This window comes from Chlorocebus sabaeus, chromosome 24, assembly GCF_047675955.1.
Source record: "Chlorocebus sabaeus isolate Y175 chromosome 24, mChlSab1.0.hap1, whole genome shotgun sequence".
Classification (NCBI taxonomy): Eukaryota; Metazoa; Chordata; class Mammalia; order Primates; family Cercopithecidae; genus Chlorocebus; species Chlorocebus sabaeus.
Genome location: NC_132927.1, coordinates 48,952,604 through 48,965,795, shown reverse-complemented (window position 1 = coordinate 48,965,795; position 13,192 = coordinate 48,952,604). Strand labels below are relative to the sequence as shown.

At 52.1% G+C, this 13,192-nt stretch overlaps 1 protein-coding gene and 1 long non-coding RNA gene across 2 annotated transcripts in view; both read left to right on the top strand.

Annotated features, from left to right (window-relative positions):
• Nucleotides 1-2,684, top strand: part of DPF3 (double PHD fingers 3) — a 277,088-nt gene extending 274,404 nt beyond the window's left edge. Inside the window, exons 10-11 of the mRNA XM_037984208.2 lie at nt 1,377-1,458; nt 1,992-2,684. Coding sequence (XP_037840136.1) covers nt 1,377-1,458; nt 1,992-2,062 — 153 coding nt within the window. The 3' untranslated portion in view covers nt 2,063-2,684. The remainder of the gene's footprint in view (nt 1-1,376; nt 1,459-1,991) is intronic.
• An 858-nt stretch (nt 2,685-3,542) lies between these two features.
• Nucleotides 3,543-12,450, top strand: LOC103229286 (uncharacterized). Its single transcript, XR_496002.3, has 2 exons — nt 3,543-8,131; nt 10,846-12,450. It is a non-coding gene; the product is annotated as an uncharacterized lncRNA (long non-coding RNA).
• Nucleotides 12,451-13,192: the final 742 nt, after the last annotated feature.

Below are 13,192 nucleotides of genomic sequence, written 5' to 3'. Positions count from 1 at the left end.
AGGGCGGAAACTAGGGGGTGGGGCCAGATCACAAACAGTTTCTGAGTAGCTCCTGTATGCAAGGAAGTCACTACAGTGGATGCAGTGATGAAGAAAACAAGATTTTCCCCCAAGGGCCTTATAGTCCATAAAGAGTATAAAGGGTGGAAAAAAGAGGCATGTTCCAAATTAATTATTCAAGAAAACAAACATGTAGATGTATTTTTTTTTTTTTTTTTGAGACAGAGTCTCACTCAGTTGCCTAGGCTGGAGTGCAGTGGTGCAGTCTTGGCTCACTGCAACTTCTACCTCCCGGGTTCAAGAGATTCTCCTGCCTCAGCCTCCTGAGTAGCTGGGATTACAGATGCACGCCACCATGCCCAGCTGATTTTTGTATTTTTAGTAGAGATGGGGTTTCACCATGTTGGCCAGGCTGGTCTTGAACTTCTGACCTCAAGTGAACCACCCACCTTGGCCTCCCTAAGTGCTGGGATTACAGGCATGAGCCACAGTGCCCGACCAAGAAAACAAGCGTGATTAGATGTCTACCACATGCCAGGCATGTAACATAAAGGAAAATGCATTTAAATGTCACAAGAAGGGAAAGTACCACGGGGCTCTGCAGGAGGGAAGAGAGAACTTCCAGTTGAGGTAGATTAGCAAAGTCTTTGTGGAAAAGAAGTGCTTGAAGAAGATGTACTTGAAGGGCAGGCAGGGAATGGACATGCAGAGAAAGGGTCAGGGGTCTGGGAGAGCCTCTAGGCAGAAGTAGCCATAGGTGCAAAGATATGACCTGTGTCCTTTGAAGTTAACCACAATCCTGGGGGGCCTGTTCTCACCTGGGCTCCAGCCTCCAGACAGTGAGGAAGCTTCTGGAAGCCAAGGGATGGCGCTACTTGCATTTTTCTACATTCTAATGAAACCCTGAAGAGGTTCTGAGGTTCATCCCAGTACAGCTGTTGCCCATTTCACAGATGGAGGGAGTGGAATCCAGAAGAATTCAATTAAGATCTTCAAATATATAAAGTCATGGACAATAGAGACATTTTCTGCCCTTTGGAAGCAGAGCTATTGGCTCTGGAAGTTCAGAAGAATAAGGAATCCTTTTAAATTTGGATGCGAGGTGGTAGTCACAGAAGGCTTCTTGGAGGAGGTATGAGTTGAGCAGAACCCTAAAATAGGTGTAGGATTTATATAGGCTGGGAGGTAGAGGGGGAAACTCTAGGTGTGGGAAAAGCACAGGCATGTTCAGGGGACAGTGAGGACTCCATGTGGGACCTGGAAAGGGGATCCAGTGAGGCCGATGTGGAAATAAGGCTGCTGGGTAAGTAGGGGCCAGACATTGGCCCCAAATAACGGAATCTCTCCTCCTCTGTGCTTGCTCTGTGTTCCACCAGGACCAGCTACTCTTCTGCGATGACTGTGACCGTGGCTATCACATGTACTGTTTAAATCCCCCGGTGGCTGAGCCCCCAGAAGGTAATGATGATGAGGTCAACAGTAACAACAGCAGCAGATACTACCAATGCTAGCACTTACTGAGCTCTCACCATAGTACAGGCCTGTGCTAAGGGCTTTACATGTCCATGTCTTGTCTCATTTAATCGTCACAACCCCACAAGGTAGGTACGACAACTGCCATTTTACAGATGAGGAAACTGAGGCACAGTCCAAGCAGCTGAAATTTCAACTTGAGGGCCGAGGAGGTTTTTCCCAGACATGCAATGGAGATGCTGGGGAGGTGTGAGCTTCCAGGGGAACTAGCCCAGGCCTGGCGACACTAGTTTGGAGGCATGACCAGGGAGTGAGGGTCTTGATAAGAGTTGAGCCCATCTCCTCTGAGCACCTGCTTTCTGCTGAGCCACAGACTCCGGCACGTTTTCAGGCCTGGGACTTGGTTTCTGCATTGCCAAAGTTCAAAGGAAACAGGGTTTACAAGAAGTTAGGGGCACTGGGGTGGGGCTCCAGAGTTAGCAGAGGGGCTGCTACTAAAGCCATCTCATTTCTTGCAGGAAGCTGGAGCTGCCACTTATGCTGGGAACTGCTCAAAGAGAAAGCCTCAGCCTTCGGCTGCCAGGCCTAGGGCCCTAGGTCACAGAATGTGACTTGCTGCTGGAGAGGCTAAAGCAGAGCCCAGCTCAAACCAGAACGCGCCCTCTTCCTACATATCCAGACAGACCAACTGTAAGGAAAAGAAATAGTCCCAGAGGGGCACGGACACATGGAACCAAGAGGGCGAGGCATCTCCTGACCACCCTCGATATGTGCGGAACTTCAGCCAGCACCTCCTTGTTTCTACCGGAAGGAAGTTGCACTTCGGAAGAACACCGCCGGCCCTAGCCCTGTGGAACCCCTTTCACTTTTGCCCTAGCACCGAGGCCCTCTCATTGGTTCCCATTTTAAGGGAAGCCATTTCCTGACCACTCATCCATCACTTGTGTGTAGTGTGGTGTTTTTTATCTATTGTGTTCCAAGAAATCTTCGCACAGCCCCCGCCCCCTCCAGCTTAGGCTCATCCTGAAATTCTCACCGGAGGAATAAAGGGCTGTGGAGAAGTTGTTGTTTATGGCAAGCCTCACTGGAAACTTCTAGACTTGGGGTCTTGCAACCCCTTCTTGTTCCTTGGTGTCTGTGGAGACAAAGAGTTGCCTTCTAGAACCTCAGCAGTGGCATCCACAGCCAGCCTGGTCTTGATCCACTGCGTCTAGTTACTAGATGGGGGCGGGGAGGGAGGGAGAGGCGCTGAGACATGGGAGGAAGCATTGCGGAAATGGTGCCAAGGCCCCGTGATAGCCAGTCAGTACTTGTTATCCATCGGGAGAGACTTTGCAAGCGGCCAGGCTGGGTCCTTGACCTTAGAGCTGGGACATCCTTTAGGTGAGACCAGCCACAGCCTATGGACAGAGGAAGACGGTCAAGCCTCTGCCTCTCAGCCCACCTGGGTCTGGAGAACTGGTTCAGCTTCCCCTGGTGGGACTCAAGAACCAGGAAGGGGAGTGAAGGCTGCTCAATCATGTGTCTGAATGCTGGATACAGGGGGCTGCAGCTTTGAGAAACCTTCAGTATTGATGCCACGCTCTGAATTCCTTTTCCTAAGTAATTTCTTCCTTCCACGTAGTGTATGTTCGCTATTGTCTACTGAGACCTGACTGGGAATTTTAAAATGGGGGAAGGAGAAGATTGTTATCTAAACAAATAATTAGGGTGAGGTGGTCATCATTCACGACCAGGGTGGCCACATTTTAGAACTCTCAGTGCGGGGGTTGCTCTTGTCTCCTAAGCTCCCCAAACGTGCAGGACTCTTGTTTTCAAAAAAAAAAAGTGTCTAGAAGAAAGAGGTGGGGAGGCCGAGCTTCCGAGAACTCTGTGTGTTGGAAGATAGCCCCGAGGGCTGGAGCGGATTGGGCTGACTTTGAATCACAGCAGCAGCACAATAACTGACATATTTCTGGAAAAATCATTTGCCCGAAGGGCAGGTCTCGGTGAGCGGAACCCTCGCGCATGCTTGGCTTCTCTGAAATCAGCTCCATCTCTGTGGTCCGGCTGCTCACAACAAAGGCCCAGGTTATTTTTAGTTCTTAAGCTCCTGAGGAAGCTCCCGGAGACTCGGGCTAGTTGGGCCACTTCTGCCCGGCTGCAGTATTTGTGCTGTCCCTCAGCAGGAGTGCTCCTCTCCAGGCTAATTGCTCTTGGCCAGTGGACCCAGGGCAGCCTGGCATGAAACCAAGCAGTGTGGGTCTCCCCCACGCTTCTGCAGAGTGACCTGTGGCAAGCGATGGGGGTCACTCTCCTGCAGGGGCCTGTGGCCTCAGAGTGACTCACACACATACATAATGGTCTCATTTAAAGGGCCCCTGTCCGAATGGAATTTTCATCTTCCTCATAAGTAATTTCCTTCCGCCTGCTGGTCGGTGAGCTCGTCTGAATCCTGAAGGCCCAGGGAGGGATAGGGAGGGTGACATTCCATCAGAGGGGCACATTTTCTCTCCTGACTACTCCAGCTCTCTCTCTTCCCACAAAACTCAAAGCAGGCTGTCTCCAAAGGCTAATAATTGGTTTTGAGAGTCATTTAAATTTAAATTTAGAGAAAAAAAATTCCCCAAATGTTCCTAAATGCCACAATAGCTTAAAAACTTAAAAAGCAAGTCTGAAACCCCAAATTATGGCTCTACAACTTGACACGTCCTCTTCGGAGTATGTGTAAATTTGTTTTCCACAGAAGTGCAGGCGATAGGGCACCCCTGTTTTCTCTCAGCCCCACGTCTGCTTTGCCCACACAAGCTGAGCCTGAGCTGGGTCTCCCAGGCCAAGGCAGGGCACTGGAACTTGCCTGCAGTGGTGAGGGTCAGGGGTCTGTAGTGACATTAGGATGGCCCTGGAATTTCCCTCTCTGCTTCATTACTCCCTGCAGAATGGGGCCAACCCATTCTTCATCTTTGGAGGCCTCAGTTTCCCCATCTGGAAAGCAGGGATAGCAAGCCAACTTGTGGGCTGGCACTGTCAGGGTACTGCAAGCAGACAAAAGTCTCCATGGTCACATTTATCACCTCTGTGTTGAAAAGAGGACAGGGTTGTTAAACGTTAAATTGGTTTCTTTCTTTTTTTTTTTTTTTTGAACCCCAGAGAATGAGCTAGAATCATTCTCTGAGCTAGAATCACAAGATGCCTGTGAAGGATCAGAGTTTTTGTGTTGCCTCTGCCATGGAGTAGCTATGTGACACTGGGCAAGTCACCTAACCTCCCTGAACCTCAATTTGCCCACCTGGAAAATGGAGATAGTAACACTTGCCCTGACTATTCCAGAGCGAGATTGAGAGTTTTGCTACATAAACAAGCACTGCAGAGCCATCCTTGTCTGGGAAGAACGCCAGATATTTTCCATGTCCACCTTCTTGTGTGCATTAGCCAATGTTAGATGTCTTCTTCATATCTCCCTTGTGACCAAAGGGAGTTTATATTGCCAGGGCCGGGCTGCCCATGGTCAGGGTCCTGGCAAAAGCTGTGACCAAGGAAATCATGACTTGCATGGGCTGTGGGGTGGAGGTGAGGGATGTACATGGGGTTGGGGACTTTAAAATGAAGGTGCTCAGGATACTCCCTTCTATAAGATGAATGCAGTTGAGAATGGAAAGGTGACTTTTAGAGAGGGCTATGATTCGTTTCAGTTCATGGGTAATGCTCACTTTCTGACCAACACTGCCACTTTCTAGCTGACTGACCTTGAGCCAATGACTTCACCTCTCTGAGCCTCATTTCACACGTCTGTAAGGTGGGGAAACATGGCCTATCCAGCATGGTCTTTGCAGTTATTCGAGGTGACGTTGGTAAAGATCCTGGCACGGGTCTGGCACGATGATAGTCCCTACTCCATGGTAGCTACTGTCATTTTCTGCAGAGGTCACCAAATGGGGACAATGATGGGGTTGTCTCCCGGCTCAAATGCTGGGAACAGCCAGGAGACCTTTGCTGGACTTTACTGGGAGACCTCTGTATTGTGGCTCCAGCAAACCAGAGAGGTGAGGCGCCGGATTCAACCCGGAAGTGGAAATCCTGTTCCCTGCAGGCATTTTTGAAACCCTGCTTTTGGGACCTGTAGCAAATCCAGCACAGGCAACATTATGTGGAAATAGAAACAGGGCTCCTGCTAGGAGATTGACATTCTGGCTTTCCTTCAGAACCCCTCACTGACTCATTGCCCCTGAAGCAGGAGCCAGCAGGTCCCAAAGCTCCCCTGCTCCTGTCCTTGCCCCAGGGCAAGGTAGGAAGCCCAGGCAGGCTGAGCCCAGCCAACTGGAACCAGGGAAGAGCTCGTGGGTGGGTGGAAGGGAGGGAAGGAGGCCAGATTCCTCCAGAGCTGGGGAAGATAACAGGTTTTGAAGTTGGGGGAGGGTTTGGGTTTCACAGTGATGGTTTCATGATACCCTGGAGGGTTACACACTCATGGTGCATTTTTGTCTTCGTGCTTTGAATACAGCCCGCTTCCTTTCAACACTCCGCTTAAAAGTTTTGATGTTTTAAGGAAGAAAAATGAGATGATTGTTATTACTTTTCCTTTGGGAGCAAGTGGAGGAGACCTGCGCTCTTTTGTGCCGCTGAAGAAAGGTTGCTGGCAACCTCAGGCCTCAGGGCTCAAAAAGAGGGACTTATAGTCTCCTCTTTGGGTCTGTGTGTGAGGAGGTGGGGGGGCGTTGTGCTGCCCCATGGCCCAGGGCGGGCCCTGAGGACCACATCCCTGGCCCCCAGGCTGGTTTTTAGCCTGTTATGGAAGTGCTGGGACAGGAGCAGGCCCTTCTTTTCTCACTCCCTGGCTGCCCCTCCTGGCCCCTCTTCAGGGGGTCCCAGTGGAGAAGTTGGCCCTGGCCAGAGCCACGCTCACACTCCCATGGAAGATGCCGCATGTCCCAGGCCTGGCTCCTTGTAGCAGTGGTGACTTGGTGTCCCTTTTAGCAGGCTCCCATTCCTAGGGAGGAAGAGAGACAGGGGTGCCTCGGGAAGGGAGAGTGGGAGGGCATTTGGGAGGGGCAAGGATCTCTGGTGGAACAAGGCAGAGAGCTGGATGTCCTCAGGCAGAAATCCTGGAGCTAGGGAGCTGGAGGGCAGCAGGTGGGAGTGAACAGTGATTGAAACTCTGTTTTTTTTTTTTTTTTCTCCTGAGGCTTGTGATCCTGGGCAGCAGATTACTATTATTATTATTTTTTAAAAAGGCCAAACCTCTGCCCAGTTCTGAACTCTAATTCAGCTCCCTCTTTTTTGAGGCCCCTTGTTGGTTGTGTGGGGTTTCAGGGATGCTTCTGAGGGCAAAGCAGGCCCCTCACCCAGCTGGAGAGAGAAGGCAGTGAGGGAGGGCTGGATCATGCCTGCAGCCTTGGGGAGTGAAGCATTTCCAGGCACTGCTACCAGAGGGGTCAGGCCTCCAGGCCCCTGTCCCCCAAGCCCAGGACACCAGTAGCTGGGAAGGGAAGCGGAGGCCTGGCCAGTCCTGCTCCTCTGCCCCCTGCAAAGTGGACAGAGCTCCTCCTCTCCCCGCTGTGTGTTACCTTTTTTGCAATCTTACTCCCATCCCCAAAGCATGCTTTTGGATTCTAGGTGAAAGGGAAGGATAGTGGTCGTGGGGAACAGATGTTTTAATTTGCCTCAGGCCTACGAGTCTCCCTACCTGAGGCCCAGCTTGCTGTAGAGTCTAACTGGTCCGTGGCCAGAAGGTGGGCTCCATAGCTGTCTGGGGGTTGGGGCTCCCGCCCCCATTTCTGAGCATTCCTAAGGTTTGGGAGTCTGCTTATGATTCTCTGCCAGAGGCCACAGCCACCAGCCCTGAGTGTGGAACAACAGGACAGAGGGGTTAGTTCAGTGCCTTTGGGCAGCTGGTGGAGGGTCTTGGAGAGCTGGGAACGCCTTTCTAGGGAGGCTGGAGACCCTCTGGTCTGTGAGTGGACAGCTGAGAGGGGGGCAGGGGAAACGAGGGGAGAGGAAGATGTGGGTGCTGCCTGCTGGGCACCCGGGATGTGGGAGGACGGACAGCCTCCCAGGCAGAGTGAGTGGGAGCTGCCTTGGAGCCTCTCAGCAGCTGTCCCCGGGGAGGCCTGGCTGTGCGGCGGGCGCCCCCTCTGTGTGAGCAGCCCAGGCAGCTTGAAGAGAGGCCCAAAGGAAGTGCTGTCAGGAAACTCTGAAGAGGAGGGGTCCGGGCTTGCCAGTTCCCTACCAGGGGGTTTTCCAGAAGGAGCAGGGAACTCCCTGCATGAGGGGAAAGACTTGGAAGTGAGTGGGTTCCTGGAACAGGCTCTCTGAGCTCTGAGTGAGCCCTGCCTGTAAGGGGGTCCTGAGGTGACTCCAGCTTCTGTCCCCACTCCTTCCCTTTCTCTGCTCCAGTGCCAGCTTCAGGTCGCAGGGCAGGTGGCCTTGAGAGAGGGACCTTTCACAGTTTCCCCCTCTTTGGCTCCACCAGGAGAAGGGAGTATTTTGCTGATGGCGACATTTCCCAGGGCAGGCCAGAGGAAGGCAGGAACCAGGACTGGCAGGCAGCCAGAACCCTCTTGGACAGAGATATAATTACTCATCATGACCTCTAGCCCAGGCAGCAAGCGAAATGGCCCTGGAGGCTGGCACCAACCCTGTCTAGCAAATAAACACGGCCGTGGTGGGGACGGGAGGGCAGGTAAGTGGACCTTGTAGGAAATGGGAGAGGCCCGCGAGCCCCTGGGGCCTGTATATCCCCTCAGCAATACAACCCTACAGACGCCCAGGTTATATTTTCACTCACTGCATCCCATTTGCTCATTTGCTTGCCTCTCTGTATCTCTGTTATTCATTTCAATGTTATGAATATTGATGATGAGAACAGGAATGCCCATGCGTGCGTGTGGGCACACACACATGCACACACACACACTCTGCTTAATGAACTAAAGGGAAACTTTGATGTTGCTCCAGGACAAGAGGGAGAGCCAGGGGCTGCCAGGCAAGGTGCGTCTTTCTGAAATCTTCTCCAGTCCCGCTCCTCTGGCTCTCAGCTCCTGCACAGCCACAGGGGTTGCAAAGGGAGCCTTGTGCTTGGAAAGCCACTGGCTCCATGACCGCTTTCCTTCTCTTCCCTTCGTTCACCTGTGCTTCTTTTCAGGAGAGACATTTGGTAATAGTTGGGGGCTTGAAAAGTCTCAATTCTGCTATCAAAGGGATGCAGAGCTTTTATGGCTAGAATGGGGGTTGTGGTTTTTATGGACTTGGTTTGCCCTTCCATGTCTACTCCCCACTGAGACCTCGATTCTCATCCTGCCCTCTCCCTTCCCTGCACTGTTTCCTCCCTTCCCTCTGCCATGCTAGATGCTAAGGAGTGGGGTGGAGGTGGGAAGTGGGAAGCAACAGTGGTGTAAAGGAAAAAGAAAATATACCCCGTGCACATTTTCAACATGTAGTTGAAGAGGCCTAAATTAGGTACTAGAAAAAAAAAAAAAAAAAAAAAAAAAGGACAGAAACACTGCCTGATATGTGAGCGAGAGCATGAAAATATAGAACGATTATCTCAGAGCAGAGGAGGTGGGGAGCAGGTGGCTGGAGAGAGGCGGGGTAGGTAGGCAGGGCGTCCCTGGCTCACCAGTGCATCTGGTCCACATGGCATTTGGGAAAGCAGATGGGTCCTGCTTTTGCGATGAATGGTCAGATGCTTAGGGGGCACTTGTGCTCCTCTGGCCGGGAAAGGGAACACAGTCCATCCGAGCTGCCCCCCACTCATCTGCCATGGTTGTCCACTCTGGGGGTTTTTCCTCTGAAGGAAGATGAACCCATCTTTTGCCTGCCATGAATCATTGCAAGGCAGGCTGTTACTGGCTAAATTAAAACCCTTGGCAGGGCATCGACTATGTGCAAGGCAATGCTCTAGGTCCTGTAGAGGCTGGAAAATAAGCCACATCCTGGCCCAGCCTTCAAGTTGCTTTTCAGCTATAAAATTAAGCGCTGCCAAGGAATCGTGACTATAGGTCAAGTATCGCGCTACCACGGAAGGTAGATGTATATGTAGGTTTCTCTGCTGAGGATGCGTGTTCCTCAGTAGAAGACAAACAGGTTGAGGCATCCCGTGATTTCCACCCTGTGGAGGTTGAGGGGTCGGGGGAAGAAAACAGATGACCTCAGCCTAGTTGCTTTAATCTGCTTTTCCAAGCACTGGATGCCCTTGGATGGCAGCATCCTCAGCATTAAAACTGGTGAACTGATGAAGGCACCTGGGCTGGAGTGTGTTGGGCAGCCAGTGCCCCCAGTGCTGCTTGCAGGTTCTTGGGGTGGAAGACAGGGAGGTGCAATTGGTAGGGCCTGATCAGAGGCAGAAAATGACCCCCACAGTGGTCTTGTCCCTGCTAGAGAAAGCAGAGAGGGGGACTACTGGGGTGGGGGAGGCTTCATGCACAGACTGGGGACACTCCACCAGACCCCAGCAAGGTCAGCTGCCCCATGCCCGTGTCTGGCACTGCTGGTGTGTGCAGGGATGAAACCCAGCATCAGAGAGCTTTTCAGCAAACCTTCCATGCTCACCTTTGGCCAGGTACTTGTCAGATCCTAGCTTCATGCTGGCTTAGACTGTCAGTTGTTTGTGTTGACAGCATTAGGAATAAACCATTTGTTTCATCTTTCCTTTTCTCCACACATGTCACAGCCAGATTTCAGCTTTGAGTTATTCCCTGAAGAAGCCACACCAAGCTCGCTTTCAAGCAAAATGCCTGGTCTTGGGGGAAGGCATGTACCTGTCCATGTGTGGATGTCGGCTCAGAGCTGTAGCTTCTCTGTGGGGCTGGCCCGAGGGAAGGCTCCTCTGGGGCCCTAGACGGCACATGGCTCCCAGCGAGGGGAATTCTGGTGATCTCTGTGGAGGTAGCCAGGGACACAAGGCTTGGCTGTGAGTCTGGTTTTAAAGTGCGTGAGAGCCTGAAAAGCATGAAGGGGTTTGGTCCACTCACCTACTTGAAAGCCTGTGGGCAAGGTTCTCTTGAGCCAAGGCTCCTCTGAATGGCCCTGCTGGTGGAAGGGGTGAGGCAAAGGCCTCTGACTTGGACCCTTTCCACACCAGACTGGCAGCACTGCCCCCAGGCAGCCAGTGGTGGACCCTGAGCCCTCAGGCCCCCAGCTCCTTGAGGGATGAGCCTGGGAGCTCGAGAGCCAGCGGCTGAGCTCTGAGAATTCTCCATCTCCTGCCTGCCCTTGAGTGCGCTCTCAGTCTGAGAACACAGTCTGATCAGGCGCCCTCCCGGCTTGATGCTGTGCTGTCTGTGTCACACGGTCGATTCACAAAAGCCAGAACTAGACCTCAACCAGGTCTGCTCCCCCTTGCCAAGTGGGTTCAAGGTGAGGGCAATTTTTAAGCCCAGTTTCTCTCTTTGATAGCCAAGACATGGAACATCTCTGCTAAGAAGCCGAAAGAAATTGGTTTTCTTCTCGTTGCTGAAATCCCTCTGTGTCTCTTCTCACGGACAGGCTGGTCCAGTGGCTTTGGTGAGGGCACCTCCATTTATGAACACTGGGATTCCTCCGGGTGGGCTTTGACAGGTGGCTCCTGCGGTAGGAAGGACGACGAGGTCCCTGGGAAGGAGCTGCCTACCCGCTGCTCCACGAGGAAGCTCAGGCCTGCACAGGCTCCACCAGGCCTTGGATGCCCTCTGGTTGAGTCAGAGAGCGTGTGGACTTGCAGAAGGGGTGTGTTTAGTCTTCATTGCCCTTTCTCAGCTGGTGAATAGAGACCCTGGGCATCTCACAGCCTTAGGAATGTACTGCCCCTCCATTGCTTTAGACTGCCTTTGGAAAGGGGACCCTGGAAATGCACTGAGATCTCCAATTACTGCCTCCATTGATGTCTCTAGACCTGCAGATACGACGCAAACCTGGGATCACTTCTTCCAGGTGTGGGCACCAGAGAGGGAAGCCACTGCAACATGTTATCCCCATCATTCCAACATGCTTGCTTGTCTTTTTTACCCCACACCCACAACTCCTTCTGAGACTCTTAGTCATAAAAGAATGACCAAGGGAGTTGGGCTCCAGCGAGAGAAATGCCTATGAAAGAGGGTTTCCCTTTTTGCTCCTTTGAAGGCCCTCCCCACTGATCCTTGAAACCCAATACCGCATTGCCTCTTGTGGATGAGTTTTTGCCTTGGACTGCTTGGGTACTTCAGACCAGGACTGAGTCTGACACAGCTTTCATGAGGTTACAGAAAAGGGCTACAGATTTGGGAAGTTGTGTGTAATGGTCTTGAGACAGTATCTCCATTTGGCCCACCCTGGTTTCTCTAAAAACGACGACAGCAACAGACAAACTAAAAGCTCCCACCTCCCACCCCGTTAGCTGTCCTCCTCCTTACTGTGATGTGGTTGCAGTCTCTGTCTGTAGGTGTGTGTGCTGCCTTGGCCCTCTGTCCTCTGGGGATGTGCCCTTCCCACGTGTGTCAGGTTCCCACTCTTTCGTGACTCCTAATGTGAAGTGCTGTGATGTTTCTGCCCTAAGGGACGTATCAAGCTCTCTGTGTTTCAGTGTTGGAGATTGAGGCTGTGCCACATCTCCTGCCATCCTAAGGGGACATGCTGGTTCTGTTACTTCCCAGAGAGCTGCCAGATTGTGACAGTCTCCAGGAGAACCTACAGATTGGAAGCAGACCCGGGACTCACTCTTCATTCAGAAGACTGGTGGCCCACGTGCCAGGACCGCCCCACCTCTCTTGCTGCCTTTTCTCCTGTCCTGACAGGGTTCTGGGAGGGAGACCTGTCGCTGATGGGATGAAGAATGACGTGGGGATCGAGCAGCCTTTGTCTTTGGGACCCCTCGATATCCCATGGAACCCTCGCACGTTCTCAAAGACTGAGTCACAAGCCCCTACCCCTTCCTTGCTGTGGTTAGTATCTTGTTCTGTGATTGGTTAGCAATGTTGACTACCCACGTAGTGAATCTTTTGTCTGCAATTTAGAGAATGTGTAAACAAATAAAAGCCTTTAAAACTCTTGGAAACTCTTATTTTCCCTACCAATAGTTAGGACTTCACTTGCAAATGTAGAGATCCTGTAGGAGTAGAGCCTTTCATGTTGGGGTGTGCAGTAGGACTGCATTGTGTGAGAGAGAGAGAAACACACATGCATGTGCATAGGCTCCAGAGAAACACTAGTGTTTTCATGGTTGCAAGGAGACTCCTGGAGCAACAAATTCCAGGTCTCACTTGCTGCCTGATGATGGGCTTCCGGCCACGTCATAAATGCACCAGGGAAGCCACAGCCACAGTGACAGCTTTCATGGGCATAGCGGGCAGCATAGCTTCAGGCCTTAACTGAGAGCTTCAGCTGCAGGAGTAGAGCAGCTCATTTTCTGGAGACCCCTCAGAGAAGAACCTCGGGCATTCTGAAGGGACCCCCCCAGATTTTCTGGGGCAAGGGAGGTTGATGACTCAGAGATGACTCACAGCAGAGGTGGGGGAATACTGTTGGGGGGAGAGAGAGACCTCTGGTGCAGGACCCGTCTAGAAGCCAGCTGAGTCATTGCTCCTTCCCTCTCAGCTGCCTTCCATAAAGGCAGTGAGTTGGCTGCCCTGGGCAAGGAGCAAGAGGCATCACAGAGGACATATCTTCCCCTAGAGTCTCCAGAGTCTGCTTAGCAACAGCCTTCAAGGAACAGCCTCTGGGTATAGGACTCCTGGTCCATGCGGGAATTGGTTTCCTGAGGCTGCAAGTTAAGAGTCAGTCTTCCAAAAAT